The sequence below is a fragment of the Salminus brasiliensis genome, chromosome 6, assembly GCF_030463535.1.
Source record: "Salminus brasiliensis chromosome 6, fSalBra1.hap2, whole genome shotgun sequence".
Classification (NCBI taxonomy): domain Eukaryota; kingdom Metazoa; phylum Chordata; class Actinopteri; order Characiformes; family Bryconidae; genus Salminus; species Salminus brasiliensis.
The window spans coordinates 7,696,390-7,721,607 of record NC_132883.1 but is presented as its reverse complement, the minus strand read 5'-3'; the positions used below and the strand labels follow the sequence as shown (position 1 = coordinate 7,721,607).

The 25,218-nt window shown below is 43.7% G+C and overlaps 1 protein-coding gene across 6 annotated transcripts in view; it reads left to right on the top strand.

Annotated features, from left to right (window-relative positions):
• ntng2a (netrin g2a) overlaps positions 1-24,165 on the top strand; it is a 92,714-nt gene extending 68,549 nt beyond the window's left edge. For all 6 annotated transcript variants that reach the window (XM_072681476.1, XM_072681473.1, XM_072681472.1 and 3 more), the window contains 4 exons: positions 367-390; positions 18,925-19,092; positions 20,691-20,825; positions 20,999-24,165. In XM_072681476.1, coding sequence (XP_072537577.1) covers positions 367-390; positions 18,925-19,092; positions 20,691-20,825; positions 20,999-21,216 — 545 coding nt within the window. In that variant the 3' untranslated portion in view covers positions 21,217-24,165. The remainder of the gene's footprint in view (positions 1-366; positions 391-18,924; positions 19,093-20,690; positions 20,826-20,998) is intronic.
• Positions 24,166-25,218: the final 1,053 nt, after the last annotated feature.

The window sequence follows — 25,218 nt, the reverse complement described above, 5'->3', positions numbered from 1 at the left end:
CTCTCTTTCTCATTTATTTTCTTTTTGTCTCTCTACCTTCCTGCTTCCTTTTGTTTGTATGTTTCTTGGTCTTTTTCCATTTTTCTTTCTTTTTCTTTTTCTTTGTTGTATTATTATTATTATTATTATTATTTACATGTTTTTTCTTTTCTATTTTTTTGTTTCTCGATTTTTCTTTTTCTTTCTTTCTTTATTATTTTTTCTTTCTTTCTTTCCTTGTTTTACTTCATTCTTCCCTTATTTTTTCCCTTCCTTTTTTTGTTTTCCTTCCCTTCTCTATTTCTCTTATTGTTCTCTTATATTTTCCCTTCTCCTCTCTCTCTCTCTCTCTCTCTCTCTCTCTCTCTCTCTCTCTCTCTCTCGCAGGTGAAGCGGCGGGTACTCTTGGCAGTAAGTAAAATGCTAATTAGGCTCACGGACTGTCACGCTCGTGTTTTCTCTCTTTCGCTGCCATCACTCTCTCTGTCCCTCATATTGAGAACAAGCTGCTTTCATGCCTCCGCCGTCACCCCGACTTCAGCTGTGATACAGTTTCCTTTGTCTCAGATGTGGTGTATGATTTGTGAGGGAGTGTGTAATGTAGCCAGTATAAAGACTTCTCGAGGGGAAGAGAGGGACTTCACTTAAAGGATCTTCTGGGAATTTCAGAGCTTTTTTTTAGCACTCCGATTCTGTCTGGAACTTTCTGGAACCTCAACAGCGGTGAACTTTGACTTCAGTTGCTGCTGTTTTGTCACCTGAAGTGAGTTCATGTGAGGGTTTGGAGCAGATAATTATAACTACATATTTTGATATTTATTTATATCCAAGTTATTTGTTTCATAATTTTTTTATTCCATTTTTGAATCATCTATTATTCAGGTAATCAGCTTAAACAGCTGAAGCCACATGCCCCCCTCCCTTTTGTCATGTCTATCCAAATGACCATGTCTATCATATAAAGCTTTAATATGACCCTTTCATAGTTTTCGACACAAGGCACCCCATGATCCAGGCTTGTAACTCACTCACTCATGTTTAACGGGCTAAACATTCTCCACAAGGGGGCGCTATTAGTACTTCAATAACTTCCTGTGTTTCACCATGTCTTTTTTTATTGATATGCAATAACTTGTAACACTGTAACACCTTTATCACTGTTGCCTTCCCCAAATGACCACAGCTCCAGCAGTAATCGAGACCACGCCTACTCCTGATAGCACCACAGCTGTACCACGCACAGACCCTGCATTAGCCACTGCTGACTGTGGACTGGCCACCTCGCCTGTTGAGCTGGTTGCTACCTGCTTAGACCTCACCACTACAGCCAGCGTCCAACTAAACACTGACCCCCAGGCCTCAGATGTGCCTTCAGTAACCGCATTGACAGGTTCGGGCTATGACTTTGGAGTCAGCCTAGTGTAGCTTAGTTCACATAGTTAGTAGTAGTAGTAGTTTTGAACCCTGCAGATCAAGCCGCCCCTGGTTGGACAGAAGGAGGCCCTGCTTAAGCAGATCTAAATTGGACCTTCAACATAAGGTTAGGGCCTAGGTTTCCAGGGCCTTCAATTTGCTCAATGTCTAGGGGAAGACCCTATGTACACTATGCTCTATGTCTTCCGTCAGGGAAGCAGCCCTGTGTGCTAAGAACTCTGTATTCCCTGGACTCTGTACTGTCCAGACTTCTGATATACACTCATCCGCCATAACATTAAAACTACCAGCCTAATGTCGTTTAGGTTGTGTCCCCAAAACATCTCTGATCCATCGAGTCATGAACTCCACAAGACCTCTGAGGGTGTCCTGTGGTATCTGGCACCAAAACATTAGCGGCAGATTCTTAAGTTGTGAGGTGAGACCTCCAGGAGCATCAGTGAGCCTTAGGCACCCATAACCATATCACCGGTTCACTGATTGCCCTTCCTTGGACCACTTTTGGTTGGTACTGACCGCTGCATACCAGGAACACCCCACAAAACCAGACATTTTGGAGATGCTCTGACCTAGTCTTCTTGTGAAAGTGGCTCAGATTCTTATGCTTGCCCATTTTTCCTTCTTCCAACACATCACACGTCAAGAACTGACTGTGCACTTGCTGACTAATATGTATACCTAGCCATGCAGTCTGCCTTTAGGCACATTAGTGAGATGTCATAAAGGCTCATGTCCCAATACTTTTGTCCATATAGTGTAGCTAGCTATCGTCTTCCCAGACATTATTCAGATTTATTTAACAGTCTATCACAGTTCGCTATAAACATTTATTTAACACCAACATTAGACACCCCACCAGCGCTTTAGCTAGCTAGCCAACTTGGCTACTTCTAGCTGGCTAGCTTCTGCCCTGATCTGGGGGGGTTTGCTCCGCCGAAACTGAGGCTTCGCTCCAGCCTGGGGCTTGGTCTGCGGGGCTGCGGCTAAATTTACCTCAGTTAGCACCATGGTTTGCTTGCACCTTTTTTTGCTTTTTTTGAAAGCAGTGTTGTAGAGACTGTAGCCTGTAGTGTGTGGGCATATGTACTGTATGTGTGAGTGTGGGGGTGTGTGCATGTGTGGGAGAGAGAGTGAGAGGGGTAGCTGAGTGAGGAAGGTGGGGGGGTGTCTTTTTATTTGTCCGTGTCAGATGCTCCGCTAGCGCATGGGCATATACAATAGAAGTGCATCAAAATGTGACTGTGAGCAGTTTCTCTCTGTGACCCCTGACCATTGACCCCCCGAGAGAAGATCAGCAGAGTGGAAGCACTTTATCACAGCTGCGTGTGAACCGCTGTGGCTTCCCACAATCCCCCGAGCCCTGCGCTTCGACAACTCGCCCCTGCTAGTGCATTAGAATGCCACACACACACACACACACACACACTGCACAAATACACATGCTGTACATTACTTCACTCAAGGTGATATGATTGAAAAAAGAGCTCAGACATTCAGCTGGAATCGAATTCAGAATAAAAAATAAGATTTCTTATTCACAATTCCCACAGATTCACGCTTCGATCATGTTTCAGTGATTCTGTAGGGGTGTGAGTGTGTGAGTGTGTGAGTGTGTGTGTGTGTGTGTGTGTGTGTGTGTGTGTATGATGCGCTTGTGTTAGCCTTCTCCTTTTCTACCACTGCAGCGTTTATTCAGGTGAGATTTCTGGGATTGGATGTGGTGATGCATGCTGAAAAGCTGCTGGATGCTTAAAGTTTCATGACTGCTTCAGAGATCTTTAGGTCCGGAGGAGGCAATGCTTCTTTTTCATTTTGTCATCCGTAACCTATTGAACAGTGGCGCGTCACTCAGCTCATTTGTCCTTCTGAATTATGGAACAGTCCGATGCGGACTGTGAACCCGTGTTCAGGCTGGAGATGTGCGGATCAGTGATTCACCTTGTTCAGATCAGACCCATGAGAGATTTCCCCCTCCGTCTGAGGATCAGTTTAAAGGGCCCTAGAATGTCAAACTGTGTTTTCCTTGGCAAAGCGTGTGGTGCAGGACATGGAAGTGACATGCCATGAACTTCAAACACTGTGGAGCCCTCTTTTACAAGTAAAATCGGCAGAACTAAAACAGGGCTGGAAAACGGGCCAATTCCAAAACCTACCTTACCTAGTTATGTCTGCTTTTAATTACGGCCCCAATGTAAATAAATCCTGTGTGCTGTTGTTGATACTGGAGAGCAGATCTTCTCCTCCAGACTCTGCTAACTATGGGAAAACGGGTTGATCTGAATCAGGCCTCATGGTCACGGCTTTTCCTGTACCAGTGTAGAGAAAGTGGAGCCTTCTGTCAAAGGATAATCAGTATGATTTTATTCAGAGGCAAAATAACAGGGTTGTAAACAGGGTTGATAAATTACCTTATTATCCTTTTATCATATGATCTTTTGGACATCAGTAATATCATATCTTTTGCCCATGATGAGCTATTTGCACTCTGCTGCAGTGGACTGGTGTGCTTGCTTTATACAAGCAGCAAACCCTGTCACGTCGGCATCTGCGACGTCCTGGGCGGAGTTCATTCCAAACCAGGGGTGGTCATAATATTCTGATATAACTGTGACCATGTTCCCATATATATATATATATATATATATATATATATATATATATATATATATATATATATATCCTATCCACATATATATATATATCCCCATCCACTTATAATATTCACACACAGTTAAATCAGACATAGGAACCTACCGGTTCAACCCACAAACCAAGTTTAGATTCGGGTCTTTGCTGAAAGTTTGTAAAATTACACACTGAAGGCTTTGATGGGTATTCAATTCTAATTTACATGATCTTAAATTTTAGATTACAGTCAATCACTTTTTTTTTCCTCAGGAAATGTGTAGGTGTCCCAATACGTTTGTCCATATAGTGTAGCTAGTTAACTTCTTCCCAGACGTTATTCAGATATATTTAACAGTATATGTTCACTATAAACTTTTACCTAACACTAACATTAGCCACCTCACTAGCACTTTAGCTAGCTAGCCTGCTCGGCTAGCTCCAGCTGGCTAACTTCTGCCCTGGTCTGGGGTTTGCTCCGCCGAAGCTGAGGATGTCTACAAAGACCCTGCATGTATCTAATGCAGGGTATTTGGCTGATGCTCTTTTATTTGAATCATGTTACACAGGCAGCAGAATGTGGTGTTGGGACTCCTGTCCAGTGGTGTAGTGTGGGGGGTGCTGGTCCAGCCAGTGAATTGAACCCTAGTCTAATATGAGAAGGGTGGTGTTGCTGCCTCCTACGCCACACCAATCCCTGAATAAAGTAAGGGTGTTAAGGGTGACATGCTTTTGTTTTCGGCAGTGATAACTGCGGCTCCTGTGGGTTACCTTTAGCGTGCAGGCCATCAGTGTGTGTTTTGTGGTCGTTTAAGCAGTGCTGTACGCTGTATGATATAATCCCATCCATCTTTCATCGCTCTCTGGATTGTGGGTTGAGGCTCTCCAAGGTGAGAGACTTCTAGCTGCGACATGCTCAATCCTTCGAGAGAGAGAGAGAGAGAGATTCAGAGTTGGGATGATGAATGTTTATTAATCTTGTGGGCCTCCCATCACACCCAAAATAACTCATACATCCACACAGCAAGGGCGCAGTTTGTGCAGGACTGAACGCCCCTGTGTCTTACACTGCTCAGGGAATAACTTCACTGCATCCAGTCGCGTGGAATTAGAGCAGCAAGTATCCTTCTGCACACACCCTGCTTGTTCTGTTGATGTAAGCGTTGTTCATGAGTCTTGTAAACTGTGGTGAAATGGCAGAGAGGTGGTAATTCACCTTATTCTCACGTCAGACTTCGACTAGTTTAAGGTAAGCTTATAAACTGGTTCAGTATCAACTCTTGAACCTTACGAAATACCAGTATCTCAGTTCTGCTCGCTTACCAAAAAGAAAGTGTAAACCAATGAAGTTAAATAGGCCAAGACATTTCCACGGCTGTCCACAGTCTACTTACAGTTAGCAAGTAATGGAAGCCTAAACGTCCAGCAGTCGGCATTGAGTAAACTACATGCACTTAAGGCCTGTTTTTGAGAATCAGACCGTGTTCGGATTTCACTTAGCTCAGCCTGGAACAGCTATTAATGACAGGGTTGTGGGTTCGATACCCAGGCTCGACAAGCTGCCACTGCTGGGCCCTGGAGCAAGGCCCCTTCACCCTCCCTGACCAATGACCAAATGTCTGTGGACACCCCTTCTAATGCATACACTCAGCTACTTTGAGTTGCACCCATTGCTGACACAGATGTGCAAATGTAGGCACGCACACACACACACACACACACACACACACACACACACACACAGGTCTTGTCTAGTCCCTGTAGTGAAGTACTGCCAATAGAATAGGACCCTCTGGAGCAGATGAACATGAACCCATTGGCACCATGCTGCCTAATGCCAGGGAGGGCTAGAGGGGTATAAAGCCCCCCAGCACTGAGCTGTGGAGTAGTGGAACTGTGTTGTCTGGAATGATGGATGAACTCACTAAACACTTTTGTCGCTGAATGCAATCAAATCCTCACAGCAGTGCTTCAAAATCTAGTAGAAAACCTTCCCTGAATAGTAGAGACAGTTACTCCAACAAACGTAGGATAGGAAATCAATGGATGAGCAGGTGTCCCAATACTTTTGTCCATGTAATTTATCTTGGCTGGCGAGTTACATTTGGAGTAAAGGGAAATGATGTAAATGTGTTTTTATTGAACTCCAGCTTTAGAGGAACTTTTTCAGGTTTAATGTTTATAAATGAAAACACTCTTGAGTGCACACACACACTCACCTTGTTGTCCGTGGACTGCGCTTGTAGTGTGTGTGGTGTGGGGAGGCAGGAAGAGAGGTAAATGGCTAAGCCCAGTCTTTTGTCACCATGCTGGAGTAGTGGCAGATGGTAGTGAGGGGGAACTGCCAGTATTACACACTGCTGCCGGCCATATGCTAGCCCTCCTGACGTCCCCCAGGCACATCTCCGCTCCATGGAACACCACGGCCAGGACAGGACCTAACATGTACTCTCTCAAACACTCACACACAAACACATCCTTGCACAAATACATGCACGAATGCACGTGTGTAAGTGTGTATATATACACACACACACACACACACACACACACACAGCCTTATGCACAGGTTTGGATATACTTTTAAAAAGGAAGGTGCTACTAAGGGATCGTTAAGCAAAGTGAAAGTGGGTCTTCTTCAATAGCACTGCTCAAAGACCCCCGTTTTTCTTAGTGCAGTAAACACAGCCTCTGTAGCTAATCAAAGGACCCTTTTCCACTGCAGGGCCAAGTGGTTACTAAGGCCACGACACACGTTCCACGCTAGCATGGACCTGTGAGACCAGGACGTGCAAAACGTCTCGTAATGATTATGTGACAGTTGCTGTTGTCGGATGTGTCCAGTCTCATATTCCTGCCCAGATTTCACAGAGTTAGCAAGTTCACACTTTTTTCTTGAATCTTCTGGTCAGACCCGATGCCAAGTACTGGTAGTGTGTCCTCCACAGACCAAGATATGGTCTCCGGCGCCTTCTCTTCTGGAAATATAAAGAACCAGGATCTTGCGGCAAAAGGTGACACAAATGTGGAGCCAGTCAGTGGATGCCTATGTCATTAAGCCCTCCCACCGACTGGTTCTGTGGCGCCAAGTACTGGTAACTAACCATGCTGAGAAAACCAGGCTCAGCCCTCGTTTGTAAGCATTCCATGTCTACTCTGGTACTCTGCACTTTCCTCCGAGCGCGCTGGTTGCCCGGTGATTGAAATAAAAGAGGCGCTGGCTGGCTGAGGATGTGTCAGAGGTGGCGTGTGACGGTCTTCACCCTCACACTGTTTGGAGCATTGCATGTGATGGGGGGAATTTGTATAGGTTGGGTAATCATCAATAAGTCCTGTGTGCATAAATGAAACAAAGCCGTGGCCTTACTAAGTCATGGGCACCACTGAATGATCTAATTCCAGCACCTAACTAAGTTGTGGCCATGGCGTAGTTTTATTGATGTGTGATGTCACCTGCTGTCCACACGTACAATATTACCAGTGCCACTGACTGCAACACAACCTGTGTAATAGATCCACCCCCATTCTTCACAGTTGGCAATGTGTTCTTTTCATGAAATGTGCATTACAAAACTTTACAGATTTTATTCTGTCATTTTGGACCATTTCTATTGAGCCATTCATCTGTAAATGTTCACACTAAGTAAAGGGCAGCTCCCATTTTCAAATGGTACAAAAAGACTTTTTTTAGTGATTAAAAAAAAAAAACTAAAAAAACATGAGGCTGCATTTATTAGAACAGATACACAAAAAACAAAGTCCCTTCTAAACAGACAGCTCCAATTAATCACATCACTTCAGGAGGACCATGAGCAAAATCAAATGTTTTCATTTGCGGCTCAGCATTCGGTAAACAGAGCGCGGCCGTAATGAGGGGCCTTCTCTGTTAACTAGCAGAATGTGTATAATGATTTTGCAGTAGTTAGTCGGGCGGGCGGGTTTGTAAGTGCAGAATTGGGAGCTCGGATCTCAAGCCATGCTTTAATTATGAAGCATCGGGGAGGGCCACGGCCTTAATAAAACATCAGTATTCCTGGTAGCAGGAAGCAGCGGGCAGCTGTGGGCAGACTGCGGGCTGCCGGCGCCGAATCCCAATGCGCCTATCAGCCGCAGCACAGCGGGACATGACACGGTCATCCCTCTAAACCAGGGGGGACACCTCTCTCCCACCGCGCTGGTCAGGGCCAACTGCGGTATCTGTGTGTGTGTGTGTGTGTGTGTGTGTGTGTGTGTGTGTGACTGTGGGAGCAGGGGTCTCCATATAGAAGTGACCACAGAGTGGTGTGTCTGAGCAGTCCCTACCCTTGTGGACTCATATGGCTGAAATGTAACTCCATAATACTGATGCAATTAATTACAAAACTAATTACTAATAACTAATTACATTAAATATGGAATTATGGAATTATATTTGAATACTGTGGCAACAAGATTTGCTCTCAAATGTAAAAAGAGAATTTTATTAATATTTTAATAAAGAAATTGACATAATGGACTGACATCCAATCAGTTACTTGTTACCACACTTATGTTACCACACTTATAAGTACTTCAGAAGCCCGAAGATTTTGGTTCAGTAAAGAACCATGTTTGTAAAAGAGAGGTGTGAAGAGAGTGTAAAGAACCTCTGAACTGGTAAAGAACCTTTATATGAAGTAAAGGTTCTTTAGATCTTTAAAAGATTCTTCACATTCTTCTTCTTCACATTTTCAACTTCAGTGGATGGGAAAAGTCACACCCCTCCCCAAAATCTAGATTCTGATTGGCTCTGCCTCTGACTTGGACCGCTTGTTGTCCCACCTTACTGCCAAATTTTAGATTCTGATTGGCTCTGCCTCTGACTTAGGCTGTGTGCTGCCCCGCCCACCCAGCTGAAATAGAGATTCTGATTGGCTCTGTCTCTGACCTGGGCTGAGTGCTGCCCCGCCCACCCAGCTGAAACAGAGATTCTGATAGGCTCTGACTCGGGCTACCTGCTGTCCCGCCCACCCAGCTAAAATAGAGCTTCCGATTTTGTCTTGGTCTTCTTGTTGCCCCACCCCTCCGCTGTAATCTGGATTCCGATTGGCTCTTTTTGACTTGGGCAGCCTGTTGTCCCACCCCCAGATAAAATGTAGATTCTGATTGCCTCTTTTTGACTTAAACAGTTAAACAGTCACTTTTTGAGTCATAGGGCTCAAGTCTAAGTCTAAGTCTGCATCACAGATGTTTAAGTCAAGGTTGAATCACAGGTCTTCATTGATTTTGACATTCTGAGTCTCAAGCAATCACAGTTGTGACTAGACCTCTGCTTGTCCCTGTACTTTATCCAGTTTATCCAGTTACTGTACACTGGCTGTTGTTGTTGTTTTCAGGCCCTTATTGATTAATTGGGCTGTCTACTAATTGTCCTAATTGAGCTGTTCTTGCAGTTTTTCAGTGTTAGAAGCTCCCCTTCATATCCTTAGCGTACTAGTGTATCAAGACCCAATATATCACAGTGCGTCACATCACCCCACCTTTAGACTCTCCACAGTGTCTTTAGCCATGTCCTCAGTGCCCTTTGTCTGTGGTGAATAGCTGAAGTCAGGCTGAAATGCCTCTGATGGGCAAAAGCGTGCTGCTATTTGATCTGTGTGTATATAAGAACTCCTCTCTCTGCTGACTAGACACAGGCCCCTCCCGAGACACGCTGACTGCCTCTCCTGCCCCCACAGTCCGCTCTGCGGCCCAGGACCCGCTGTCTGACACTCCAGGTGGGATCTGCAGAGACTGTTTTAGCATCCCAAGTAGCTCCGCTTCATGGATTAGTGTTGATTTAATATGCCCCCTTTAAATAAAACAACTTTGGGCCAATTAAAGGGTCTTTCTTTAACGTCAGACTTTCAATAACAGCAGCTTTCTGGTGGTGTTTTTAATACTCTAGTCCTGCTTTTAGAACCGGTGCTCTGTAGTGTAGTGTGTAGTATCAGCTGATTTTCTACTGGTATTTTGTATCAGCCTCTGAGCTAAATATCGTTACTGTCACACACAAACCTCATATCTCTATTCTTACATTTTTCACTCTTTGACCTAAACTGAACTGGCAGTTGTTCTTTACATAGTGTCAAGTTCATGATGAGTGGACCAATAACAATGCTCCAAAATGACTTCAAATAAAGTATTTTTACATTGACTTCCATTGAAAGTTAAGACGTTTTTTTTTCCTTCTCCTGTGAAGTGTCTGTTTTGGAGATACTAGGATTTTGCGTGACAGTGACATCATGTGGCTTGTTGTGTGTTTATTTCTTTATGTTCTTTATGAACTTATTTTTTCTCTCTAAACGATATTCTGATACCAGTTACTGATACCAGTGCTCTGCTAATGCACATCATAAGTACACTATATGTCCAAATGCTTGTGGACACCCTTTCTAATGAATGCATTCAGCTGCTTTAAACTGCACCCGTTGCTGACACAGATGTGCAAACGCACAACGACAAAGCTTGTCTAGTCCAATAGCCTATTGCCAATAGAACAGGACTCTCTTGGGCAGATAAACATGAACCTGTTGGCACCATGCTGCCTAATGTCAGGCGTGGGCTAGAGGGGTATAAAGCTCCCCAGCATTGAGCTGTGGAGCAGTGGAAGAACTACTGTGTTCTCTGGAATGATGGTTAATGCTCCATCCAATACTTTTGGGATGAGTTGGGGAGTTGATGGGAGGGATGATGAGGTGGGGTGGTGATCATCCAACATCCTGACCTCACTTACCCTCAAATCTTTACAGCAATGCTCCTACGAAAGTCTAGTAGAAAATTTATCTTCCATGGACAGTAGAGACAGTTACTCCAACAAAAGCAGGAAAGGCTCCCTTGATTTGGAAAGAAACCATGATTGGGCAGGTGTCCCAATACTTTTGTCCATATGGTGTACACTAGAGATAATTGTTTAATAGAGAAGGCCATGTGTGATCTGTTCATTAGGCCAGTACTGATCTTTATTTATTGGATCGGGCCTTACTCTTAATGGATAAACCTTCTGGCATTACAGAGATGCTGTACTTTCTGTACTGTCCACTCACTCTCATTCATTCTAAGCTCAGTAAAGCCTTTTCCAGTTTGGGTACATTTGATTGGATATCCTAGCATTGCTTTAGCGGGAATTGGAGCCTGGTTTATGACATATGGGTACAGTTTCTCTCAGCCTATTCAAGCAATGCTCTGACACTGTCCTCCCAAAGCACTGCCTGTCGAAAGTTCCCAGCCCACTGCAGCACAGCTTCCTGAACCTGGGCAGACAGAGAGTCCATCTCTAATCACACTGACCTCTCCAGCTGCACCCGCACTGGCACTGGTGCCCCCAGATCCTGACCCATCAGGTAAGACATGCCTTGCGAATGCCGCTTCACTGCCGACCCTTCACCACCACTTTCTTCTTCCTGCAAGAACCAAAACATCAAACTTTTTTCTCTTCTAGTCTTCTAGTGTTTGTGCGAGAGCGTTTGTTCCAAGAACGAGGCGAGGGGTTGGGTGGGTGTCAGAGCTCTGGTGCATACTTCATTGGCACCGCTTTGACTTAGCCACAGTTATACACGCGACCGGTTCCTTGGGTTAGAGATCCTTCAGAAGTTCAGCTTATTCTTCTGCACTTGTGTTAATAATTGAAGAGTGGAATATTCAACAGGGGTGATGTTTATAGTAGCACCTTCACGCCGGCTCCTTGTCCTCCGAAGCCTGTGAGTATGCATACATTAGAACCGTTCCTTCAAAAGCTTCACCTTCACATCTGCATGCAGTCTGCTGAAGAGAGAACGTGACTGGAAATATCGTCCTTTATGATATCGTACAGGGGTGCTTTCTGCTATAAGTGACAGAAAGTCTTCCAGAGGTGAGGGGATGCCAATCAATATACATTCGCTGGCTTTTTTCACGCCTGATATAATATTGAACAGCAATCGGATTCTCAGAGGCACGGACCATTTAGGACAATTTACGACTAAAATAGGACATTTAGGACTAAAATAATGGCTTAGACCCACAGGACTTCCCTGTACCGCGCAGTAGAGACGGGAGCCGCTGCAGTCTAATTCCACTGGTGATTGATGGTGGTAATAGTGTGCCATATTCTCTCCTGAGGTGGCGTGAGGCGACGGGATTAAACGCGATTACCCCTGTGCTAAATCAGTCATTAACGTATGTGGGCCAACATGCCAAGCTAACAGTGCCATGCGGTGAGCTCCTTAAGCTCAAGCTCTTCGTGTCTAAGGGGGCCAGCTTGGCTCATGGCCTGCGGAAACACCTCAGACAGGTGCTGCTTACTGATGCCGCAGTCCAAACCTGCTGTCATTGAAAGAGAAGGGTCAATCAATAATGCCTGGGAGGTGATTCAGGTGAGGTCCAATTACTGGTGTCAAAGAGATGATGGAGATGGTGATGATGGAAACGCAACTGTAAATTAATGTGATTTCCCTTAACCCCTTGAACCCTAGGTTTAGTCCTCAGGGTTAGTGTGAATCTAATGTGAATGATTTGCTTAGGCATATCTCGTGGAGTCCCACAGGGTTCAATTTTGGGGCCTATGAAACTGCTGAATTAATTATGACAGTAATGTTGTTACAAGAGTGACTGAAGTGTGGGCTTAGATTCAGGGTCTTAGGAGTTAACGTGAACTCCTTTCCTCTTGCTCAGGGAGCTCATTTTCCCATGTGTCGCAGGCTAAACAGCAGGTGTAGAAAGGGAAAATAAATTTGTTGACCGCGACAAAATGACATAATATTTATTTGTGCGCTCTAAAAACAGTTCCCCACCGCCTTTGCCTATTCCGCCCTTTCTCTTTCCTTACACCCAGGTGCTTGTCAGCATCCACCTGTGTGTTTCAGACATGCCAGTGCTGAAGCTCCAACTATGAAAACGGCAAGCGCAGCTTCAGAGCGCTATCAGCCGCCAGGGGCGATAAATCATTAAATGCCCCGTTATTGTGAAACACAATGACTTCTAGGAGCACACAGCGTGGCAGGTGGGGCTCAGCTGAAGGCCAAAGCTCAATCGTTTTAGATCTATTTTTGAATAGCGATTGAATGAACTGCTGCTAAATATTTCATAAGAGAAAAGAGGCCAGGTCATGGTGAGGGAGACCAAAAAAAGGGCCAATTTATTGAACCCTTGGAGGGAGATAGATACATGAAACCATAACAGGAAGGAGCAGTAAGTCCTGTCCTTGAGGAGTAGGATGGATTTGTGTGTGTGTGTGTGTGGGGTGGTTTTGTGGGGGGCTGGTGCTGAAGGGAGGTTGGGAGGGGGGGGGAGGGGGTTAGTAGCGATGCTATCAGGCCATGTGTATCCCATTTCTGCTGAACTGGAAATGGCAAAAGGTTGAATCAGTGCAATATCATCCATTACGTCAAGTATCTAAGACCTACAGGCTGCAGTGTCGGGTCATGGGCAACTATACTGACCATGCCAGGGAGGAAATGTTAGCTGTTTGACTATCTGTGGTTTGTACACAGTTACAGCTATCTCAGCATCGGACACAGTTACTACAGTACCTGACACAGCTGCCACTGCAGCCAACGATGTGACAGCAACATTTGCAATGTTGAGTCCAGTTGATGATCTACCAACAGAAACGTCTGTCCCACCAGGTCAAGCGAGCGACCCAGGCTCTCCATTGCTCAGTACACTTGCTTCTGGAGTGACCAGTGGAGTTTCTCAAGTAACAACAAGTGCAGTGACACCACCATCAGATGCAGTTACTTCATCTTATGCGGTCTCTCAACCAACCGTAGCTGATGTTCAAACACGGACAGTGGTCACTTCTGCTTCTGGTGATTTCTCGAATACTCCAGTAGATGATGTGATTACCTCAGCAACTGATACTGCTGCTCCAATGACTAATTCTGCTGATCTTGCTAAAACGACCGGCAAGGCGACCGTTGCAGTTGTTTATCCTGTAACTGATGAAATAGCTCTGGCAACTGAAGTTGTCCTTGTAGCAAAAAATGAAATGACATTGGCTCCTGACACTCCTGTCATTCCAGGACCTGCTGCTGCTTCGCCAACTGACAGTGTGATCCCTGCTGTTAATACACCATCACCTGTTCTCAGTACAGTAACTCCACTGAGTGTCCCAGTAAATCTCACACCTGAATCTCCCATTGTTGAGACACCTCCCCGTAATGTCCCTGAAGCTCCATCACCCGAAGTTCCTCCTCTGGAAACTTCTGCACCTAAAGTCCCAGCACCTGAAGCCCTTCCCCCTGATTCTGCTCCTCCTCCTCCTCCTCCTCCTGAAGCTCCTGCGCCTAAAACTCCTGCACCTGAAGCTCCTGCACCTGAATCTTCTCCTCCTGATGCTGCTCCTCTTCCTGAAGGCTCTACACCTGAAGATTCTGCATCTAAATCTCCTCCTCTTAAAGATTACGAACCTAAAGCTCCTCCTCCAGAATCTTCTGCTCCTGAAGCTTCTCCTCCTGAAGCTGCTGAACCTAAAGCTCCTTCCCCTGATCCTCCAGCACCTAAAGCTTCAGAATCTCCTGCACCTGAAGCTTCTCCTCCTGAAGCTGCCGAACCTAAAGCTCCTTCCCCTGATCCTCCAGCACCTAAAGCTCCAGAATCTCCTGCTCCTGAAGCTTCTTCTCCGGAAGCCCCAGTACCTGAAGCTTCTCCTCCTGAAGCTGCTGAACCTAAAGCTCCTTCTCCTGAACTTCCAGCACCTAAAGCTTCTTCTCCGGAAGCGCCTGCTCCAGAAGCTACTCCTCCTGAAGCTGCTGAACCTAAAGCTCCTTCTCCTGAACTTTCTGCACCTAAAGCTCCAGAATCTCCTGCTCCTGAAGCTTCTTCTCCGGAAGCTCCAGCACCTGAAGCTTCTCCTCCTGAAGCTGCTGAACCTAAAGCTCCTCCTCCTGAACTTCCAGCACCTAAAGCTCCAGAATCTCCTGCTCCTGAAGCTTCTTCTCCCAAAGCTGCTGAACCTAAAGCTCCTCCTCCTGAAGTTCCTGCCCCTGATGCTGACCCTCCTCCTGTTGCTTCAGCCCCCAAAACTCCTGCCAACGGAGCTCCTCCTCCTTCTGAAGCTGCTTCACGTCCTGATGTTCCTGGTGCTTCTCCACCTGTCCCTGAGGGAAAGCGTGAAGCTGGAGGACAGGAGAAGACTGAAACACCACCTTCAGGTGAAAAAGAGGAGACAGCGCCTGCTAAGTCAGAAGACAAGGGCAAAGACAAAGAGGTGCCAGGTACACAGTTACACTCACCCCCCGTGCTCTGGGAACATGTGTGGATAAAGCTATGGATAAATGTAAAGCATTCCTGTGTAACACTGCTGTAACAACTGCCGACAAACTCTATCCTTGTGAAGTAGCGTTAGCAACCTAGCAAGGTTTTTGTTGGGAATCGCATCAAAGTAATACATAATAAAATAAAGAAATTGAAAACTCTGAAATCGGATGTGTTGTCTGTGCTCTGATCATCTTTCCGATGTGTCCAGTAGCCGCGAAAGCCGAGAAGGGCAATGAAGCTTGGAAAGTGGGAGAGAGCAGGGAGGCCAAAGTGGAAAAGAAAGCAAAGGAAAAAAAGAAAGAGAAAGATTATGAAAAGAAAGACTATGAGAAAAAAGGTATAAAAATATAGATTCTAGCATCTGTCCTTGAGTAGTTGCACTGTATATGGCTAGTATTACCCCTGCGAGCGCTGCTGAAATCAGAGAAATTTTATAGGCTGCCCCAGTAGGTCGACTGACCCAAGTTAACCCTGTTACCCAGCCATTCCACTCATTTTTCAGCCCAGCTGAAGGTCCTGCACCAGAAGCGCCATGTTACTCTGAATCAGAAACTCTGTATCAATTGGAAATCAACGGTGCGGTCCATCATCAAAACAGCGACGCTCTCATTGATGAGATGGAGCGTCTGGCTCAAAAATAGATTGAGCAATGGCGGAGTATTGATTAGCTTAGACGTAACTAGACCCGTGTAAAGAAATCCCCTGCTTGTTTTAGTTTGTACGTGCAGCTGTGGTAGCACCACCGCCTGATGATTGTGATGATTTACGACTGTTGTCTGGGATGTCTGCTAGTTTTTGGGAAGGTGTAGTGATAGTACAGTAGGGGTAGTCAATGTTCTGACTTGAGAAAGTCAAGTTAATGCTGCCTGATTTTCTTCCAAAGTCATTCGAAGGCTGTTGATCCCTGGAGGGCCGAGAACTCAGTTGACGAGGATAACATATGTCAGATTTGGAGGTAAGACAATAGCTCAGGACGGACAGAATGCCTGCTGGCCTCCAACGTCAATAGACGTCGATATCTAGTGGATGTAGTTTGTGAGGGCTGGTGACCAAAATACAACGTCAGGACAACGCCAACAAACGTCTAATGCCAACGCCAGCTTGGTGTAGAATAATGACGAGAGCTGACGTTAATGGAAAATAATAGAAATACATTATTAAATACCAAAGGAAATAGATATGGTCTTGGTTTGAAGTTCTGGTGTTAACCCCTTAAACAGCCAATGGTCCGCCGGTAGGCCCAAAGTGTTATTACCTTCAAAGAACAGCCCCACCAGTTTGCCCCTGTAGTTACTATGGAGTAAGTAAAGTAAAGCCTTGCTGTGTTAAGGGGTTAACCAAGATACAACGTCTATCTAACGTTGGGGCTTGATGTCAACCCAATGTTGTTGTTTTTTTGTTTTGTTTGTTTGTTTTTACAATTTTTGTAATTATATATTGTATGATTATTTTATATTATAATTCGATGTCTGAACAACAGTGGAGATTGAGGTCAACCCAATGTTGAGTTTTGACATTTTGAACATTCAACATTACAGTCCAGCATCTTTCTGACGACAGATTGATGGTGGGTGCCTGCTGGGATTGACCACTTCACTTCTTTTGTTTGGCCGCATGTTTTGAAGCCATTGAGTGATAAAGCATACTGGGATTTACAAAGACATTGACTGACAGTCATTGTTGATTTCTTGTTTTGAACACTGCATTGGCTTCAGCTTAATGGAAGTGTGGACGAATTGCCTCTAAACATGACTTCATTGTGTATCTTCTCCATTTCTGTCTTTCCATCTCGTATCCCATCTCTGCTTGTATGCTCTGGCTCTGTTTGTCCTGTAAGGTGAGCAGATGCAGGTGTTATGCGTTAGCACTGAAACATAAGGATTTGCTCATGGCTATAAAAAAATAAAAAAACACTCTTGCCAGTGACGTTCAGGCCGCCTGGTCTGCTAAAGATGGGAAACTGTTTGTGTAACATTGTTCTGTCCCCTCGCCAATCTAGAGAGTAATTGAGCATTTATATTTCATTACTTGCTCTTGCCCCCCCATCCCACCGCCCGGCGGACTGCACCACAGCAGGTCCCCACATCACCAGCATCTTTAAAACATCGGATCAATTATTCATAGCCCCTAAGCACCAAAACACTAAAGAAGTGGAAATGGTGGCTTACTAAATAACTAAAATAACAAAAAGCCCAGTAAACTAACGCTTGAGCTTTTTACGGTTTGGGCATTTGTTGGATTTGTTATTAGCTGCCCTGCTGGGATTGTTGCTCTTTTCTAATCTGTAATACCATCTAAAACACATTTGAGCCCTTTAAAGCCTGAATCATCTAATAATAATTATAAATTATATATATATAAATTATAAAAAAAATATATAAAAAAATAATTTAAAAAGCACTTAAAAATGACCCAATGTTGCTCATTTAAATTAATTTTGCAAATAGTTAACCAGGGAGGTGATTAATTATTAATTATTTATGTGTTATTAGTTGTATATAAAATAACCTGTAAATAATATTGTTATTTTTTTTTATTCTTATTTATATTGTGTATATAGTGTAAATTATTTATCTAAATTTTTGTAACTGAGTGTCTTGCTATCCCTTTCTGCTGTGACACTGAGAATTTCCCCACTGCGGGACTAATAAAGGACTATCTTATTTTATCTTATCTTATATTCTTATTATTCAACCTCTTAAACGTATCAGAACCACCTGGTTCCTGGCCTTTTCCCCACTGTTAGAACTTAGGAACGACAGTTTGCATTGCTTTGGTTGGTGTGGTGCAACAGATAACACCACTAGATGCCAGTGAGCTACTACACCATGTAAGAGACTGTTGTTCGATTCCCAGTCTGGGTGAATGTGCTGCACTATACCAATAAGAGTCATCGGGTAAGACTCTTAGCACCATATTGGCCCACCCCTGTAATACCAGTAACCTTGTACTGGCTCTAGTTATATGGTTGCCAGGGGTTGGAACCAGTTTGATGATGATGAGCTCTAGCATCATTTGGTAGTTTGTGATTTATTTTTCCAGCTTTAATTACTTTATCCATGTATACTATTTCTAAAATAAACTCTGCCACATATGTACATTGTATGTAGTGACTGATTAGTCATTCAGCACAGTTTGCTGATTTCCCTGCTCTTACAGATGTACTAAACCTAGCAGTTAACAGGTGAGTTAAATCAGGTGTGCTTGAGCAGGAATCTGTGCAGAAATCTGGCCTTCAGAACTGGAATTGCCCACCCCTGCCTTAGGGTGTAGTAAAAGTCAGAGAGCATAAGGGGTTAAGATGCTTAAGTCTTTAATATATGTTGCAAAAAAGCTCTAAACTGTATCAAATACCATACACTTGGAATTAAAGGGTTAAATAGTGATCAGTTGATTAATTACTTGATTGATCAAGAGACAGTAGCAGTAATGGCTCATCTAAGATCTAAATATTAGCAAAAATCCTGGAATAAGAGTCTTATCTAAGAGTCTAATAGTAGGGCTGTCTTCAGTGTTCCAGCCCTAGAGGGATCTTCCTGATATTCCTGCCCCGTGCCCTTTCCCTCTCTCTCCCTTTGGGCTCGCCCTTCCCCTGCACTAACACCTTTTCTCTCTCTCCCCCTCCTTTCTCTCTCCTCTCTCCTCTGGCAGACTGCGAGTGCTATGGTCACTCGAACCGCTGCAGCTACATTGACTTTATCAACATTGTGACTTGTGTGAGCTGCAAGCACAACACTAGAGGGCAGAACTGCCAGCACTGCCGCCTGGGATACTTCCGGAACGCCTCCGCTGAGCTGGACGATGAGAATGTTTGCATAGGTCTCTCAGAAATGCCTCCTCCTCCTCCTCTTCCTCCTCCTCCTCATCTTTCCCCTCACTGCTCATTCCTCTCTGCTTTACTGTAACTGCAGTTTTAAATGTTTTATCCATTTTATCTGGGTCAGAGTTACACTACATGGACAAAAGTATTGGGACACCTGCTCATTCCTTGCTTTAGGAGTAGCTTATCCTGCTTTTGTTGGAGTAACTGTCTCCACTGTTCAGGGATAGATTTCTACTAGATTCTAAAGCATTACTGTGAGGATTTGATTGCATTCAGCACAACAGCGGTAGTAAGGTCAGGATGTTGGATGATCCACAGAGGGGCTTTATACCCCTCTAGCCCACGCCTGGCATAAGAAATGGTGACAATAGGTTCATGTTTATCTGCTCCAGAGAGTCCTATTCTATTGGCAGTACATCTCTACAGTGACAAGCTGTGTGAGCGTGTGCATTTGCACATCTGTGTCAGCAATGGGTGCAACTTAAAGTAGCTGAATGCGTTAATTAGAAGGGGTGTCCACAAACATTTGGACATATAGTGTACATTCTGTTAACTCATTTTCACCTCTTACTTAAATATGGCTAACCCTTTCATCTGGAGAATGAGTTATTAATTATTAATATCATTCAGCCTTATCATAAGTTTGCTGTCACGCAAAAACCTAGTATCTCCAAAACCCTGAGTGGAGCATTTCTATTGCTCTGTTTATTATAAAACCTCGCAACTACATAAGGAACAACTGCCAGATTCTAATTATTCCATAAAGTAAAAACAAAATGGACAAAAATGGACATGCACGGTTTTTGCATGACAGCAACGATAATTTGTCCCTTCCCTCTTGATCACATTTCCCAGCCCTGCAATGGAGCTGTTAAGCTCCTGTAGGACTAGTTCTAGCATATAATGAAAATGATGAGATTTAGAACCTTCTATAAAAAAAAGAAATAAATAGGCCCAAAAAAGTCTCTTTCGGCAGTATTAATGCTGACCTTGTGGGTCATCACTGCACTGGGGGTAGTGTGTATCGCCACTGTCACTCAAACACAAACATTGTATCTCAAATTCTGACAGCGACGAATATACTGAAATGTCATAGATAGTCAATACCGATGATAGACTGACCTCTGCTGGAGAGAATCTGCCCACACACAACAGGACCTCCAAATAGGCCAGGACTGTATAGATCTTAGAGCCCTTGCGCACAACAGCACTGACAGATCTGTTCACCTCAGTTAGTGTTGGAACCTGTTGTCTATAAGATAAAGCTGTGTAAATCTGAGGACTCCCAGGTGATCACAGCATCCTGCAGCTCCACTGTCTGCTGACACACCTGCTGAGATTCATCTGCTGATCAAGAGGGAATTCACTCAGGTGTCCCACAGCCTGCATGCAGCCTAAAGGACATTGCTTAAGCTTTAAGGACTGTGAAATTCATGACTGTAAATGCCAGAAAAACTCTTTAACCATACTTTTGAACTAACCCATGACATACCTTTATTATACCAGTGCAGAACACCTCAGTTCTGTGTAATGATGAGATGAAGGGTTAACCTGTTTTTCTCAAAGTGGGTTGATCTTATCTTGTCTTCTGCAGAGTGTAACTGCAATCAGCTGGGCTCCTTGCATGCTCGCTGCAACGAGACAGGCTTCTGTCAGTGTCGGGAAGGCACCACGGGTCAGAAGTGTGAGGACTGTCTGCCTGGATACAACTGGAAACAAGGCTGCGTCTGTAAGTTAACAAGCTCTACAACACAGATTAGCGACACACAGGAAGCTGAGGAACGCAGCTTTTTTGGAATCGATGTCCTTTTAGAAAAAAGAGTTGGGTGTAACTAGGACGTAAAGTCCAGCAGAGCTTCTATACCTTATAATTAACCAAGTCTATCTCCTCTTGTCCCTCAGTGAACGTGTGTGACGACGAGCTGCAACTGTGCCAGAACGGCGGGACGTGTTTCCAGAACCAGAAGTGCATGTGCCCGCCCGACTTCAAGGGCGTGTTGTGCGAGCAGCCGCGCTGCGAGGGGGAGAAAGGCTGCAACGGCGCCGCTGCCTGCTACCTCAGCCTCATAACCACGGTGCTGTGCCTCCTCACCAGCAGCCTGCTCAGAGCCAGCGCCTAGAGCCAGCCTCAGCCAACACACAGCACCACTCTGAGCCACGCGGACAGAGGAGGGGTGCAGCCCCTCAATGCACAGAGCGGACCTCACCGTCCGGGGTCGACCACGGCGAGTTTTTTTTCCTTTAGGGCGGCGGGTAGTACGGGGTGATGGGCGCCTTTCCATCGGGGAGAAGCTACTTGCTCCTTGCCTCATTTTATGACTGACCACCTGGACAGACAGACCTAAGAATTAAAAAATAAGCAAACCTGCGACCTGCGATTCTCAGTGGAGAAAAGGTGTAAAGAATTAAAGGGAAAAAAAGACACGTATATATAAAATATGACCATTTTTACTTTCTTCGTTCCTCTTAGTAGTTCTGAGTTTACACTCGCTGTTGTTCAGGCACTGCACTTAACCAGCTTGTTTGTTTTTTTCTGAACAGTGACGGAAATATCACGGAGGCCTCCTCATGCCAAGGTTCTTTACTCTCACTGACTCCTTCTTACTACTGTTCTTACTTTGCTGCATTTTACTTCTACCCTCAGTTCTCACTCAGTCGATGTGGATAGACGGTTGCGAGGAATAGGGTGTCAAAGTGGCTGTACTGCTGAACGGTTGAATGTCTGTGTAGTTTGTGTTCAAGGTTGTGTTTATGTATGGAGTTCAGAAGGAGGTGAGTATATGTATTATGCCCAAATTGAGAAAAAGCAAGAAATCTATATCTGTCTATCTGAAAGAGGAAAGTATAAATGATTGTAAATGAACATTATTTGAATATTTTTTGTAGAGAATTGTTATTTTTGTTCCAAGTAAATGTTACCATTATAAAGAACGACGAGCCTTTTATTGCAGTGCACACTGTAATAATCACTGTCAGGGATTACGATCAGCGTCAGGTGATGAATAACGTCCGATGCTGTGGAATATCCCTCCACTAATACAGATCCAACATATAAAGGATATATAAAAGCAAAGCGGTTTAACAAGGTACCCAGCTTTAGCTCTGTTTAAGCCCCATACACGGATGCCAGCATGCATAGATCACATAGACGTGGAGCTTTTGATAACCGTTCAGGGGCCTCATTCAGTCCAGCCATCATCATTTGATGAAAGCAGCCCAGAATATATATAAAGAAGGAAAGCACATAAACAAGCACACTATTAAGGGACTTTACAATCCAAAGAAGTAATTCAGCAGTTCTGTCGCAATTTGGAAAAAAGGGCATACTGTAAAAAATTCAGATCAGGCCAATAAACTGATCAGTCTGATTACAGCATGTTTTTTTAGTTATCTCAACTTCGGTTAAGCAAAGATTCTCGTAACTCACATTTTTTAGTTCTGTATCTCAATTAGTTAGTAAATGAGCTGCAGCTGAAATTGATTACTTCTTATTCTCAGACTCCTGACCATGGAAGACTGTGGTGTTGCTGGGATTAAAACCTATGTGCTCCTGTCTCTTGACAAGCAGGCATTAGACAGTTGTGCCACTCTAGAGCTGAAAGACTGGAAAGGTAAATTTACTCAAAACTGTGTACACTACTTATGTAGGGTGGGTTCACAGCACTAGGCCGGCCCTACGGTCTAACTGCCTGCTTATCAAGTGTGAGGAGATCATATGTTCAAATCTCAGTAAGGCCTCGGCACTCCACCATCATAAAACCTCCCGGTCTGGGGATGTCATGTGACCAGGAGAATAAACAGCAAACAGACAGAGGGGGAGGAGCCACAGACTAAACATCTTACACAATACTGAAGCAATTTCAGCTGCAGCTTATTTACTAATGTGTTTTTGAAGCCTGACTCGATGCAGAAGTAAAGAAATGTGAGTGAGGAGATCTTTCGATGGCAGGAATGCTCTGTAATCAGTCACTGTATCATTGTCAATTGGCCTGACGTAAATGCGTTTGCAGTGCCGGCTGTAACTGAAGAGATTTGACAGATGGTCGGTTGAGTAAAAGCCCTGATTTTGCCATGCTGTTACCATAACATTAGAAAACAGGACATGTGATACAGTGCTCATCCCAGTCAATGTGAGTCTGTTACATGAGTATCACAGTGTGGAAGTGCCACCTGCACTGAGTCAAGTTGCTGTTCTCACCAGCAGTAGCGTATGAGCTGTTGTTCTGATGGAGTGCTGATGGATGGGGTTTGTCGTGTTTCACATCTTTACAAGCTTTGCTTTCAGGCTTTCCTGATCATGATGGAATAAAAAAAACCTAGCTGACTCAAATTGTACTGTCAGCATTCCAAAGAATAAAGTGTGACAATCAGAAAGCACACACAAAGTGGTGAACGTGTTTCTTTAAACCAGAACTGAATACACAGTTTCTTTGTTCTTCAGAGCATAAGACATAATCAGTAGAGATACCCTACAGTAGAGGACAGTTATTTCATTTTAATTATTTCAACTAGATTTCAAATATGAAAGTGCTTTTAGAAGTACTTAAGTATCACAAAAAAGTACTGAGTTATTCTAGATTAGACAGGTCTTTAACCTTTTAAAACCAAGGGGATTATTATATTTGATACAAAGTTTCTGAGACCTCTGCAAAACCAGTATATGTATAATTAAATAAGTATGTATCTTATTAAAAAAAAATATATATATATATCATCTGTTAGTACATTCATTTGTTATTAATTAAACAAATATTCCTTTATTAATACATATTTTTTACTTTCTTGTGGATTATTAATGTACTGCATGCGCCATACTTTACATCGAGATTTCTGAGGTTAAATGTACTTCAGTAAAATTTTAAAAGCAACTCAGATTATAAGGGGTTAAACAAATAAAAAAGAAAAGTCACTGTTAATTTATAAAATAATTAAATAATTGGCCAAACGTTCTAATGAACACTTCAGTTTAAAAATGATAACAGAATTGTCTGGCAATTGTTTGATGGTTCAGGCTTTAAAAGGTTGATGAAAAAAAACTTTCTTGTTTAATAAAAATTGATCAAGCTTCATTTTCCATTGTTTCAGCTATGACTGGATCGTCTATATTGTGTGTGTGTATATATATAGGGGTGGGGTTTAATTACAGATGGGATATGATTGGTCTGCTTCAGTTTAAAAGTATGTCATATATTTCTTCTGATGGTTACATTAACTTTATCCTTAAATCAACCCTAAATCCTAACCTAAACCTTAAATCTCACCGAAATCTAAACGAAATCTACAAGGGTAGAGTTAGGGTTAGGGTTAGGGTTACATTTACTAGACAGTTATTCACATTTAACTGAGTTCAGTTGCATTTAAGACACACTTAGTTGAAGTTAGTTGAATGTTGAGTCATCTCATATGGACCATCCAAATAAAGGGTTGCCAAATATTCTGTCCAGAACAGAGGTGCCCAAACTTTATGTTTGTTGGCCAAAGCACATAGTTTGTAGATCAGTCCAGAGTACAATAGACAAATAAAGAGGGTGGGTTTCTTTAAGCATCTATTTCATAACATCACACTATTTAGTTCCAAAGATACTCAAAAGTCTCGTTTTCCAATCGTTTACAGCCCACACTTTGGTCTGTTCTAGACTAACTACAACTGAATACATCTGGAGTGGAGAATATTAACAAGAGTCGTCTCTACCTAACAAGTGACATGAGTGTCCGCTTAGGGCCACGTGGCCACCAGGGGGCCTCCTCACAAGTTTTGTGTTCCTAACTGTACAAGTATCTTGTTCACAGCTGCTAAAATGAGGTGGGATACAGATCAGTATTCATCAACACTCAGTTTGTCTACACATCTCTTGTTGTTAACTCTTGGTAGCCAATCAGACTTCTAAAACCAACATCCAGCCATCCAATCAGATACCTTTAGAGACCCTCCCACACCATTAGTGACTTTTGAAATGACGGCCTAGACAAGGGCAAAGCCTTTTATCTCTATTTTTGTTGTGTTTTTTTTTTTTTTTTTTTAGAAAAGGAAGATCTAAACTGTTTGTATGTTCATGTTTATACGTTTTGTCCGAGTAATTCTGGAGCCTTCCTATTCGTCCATTCTTTGTGAAATGTCCACG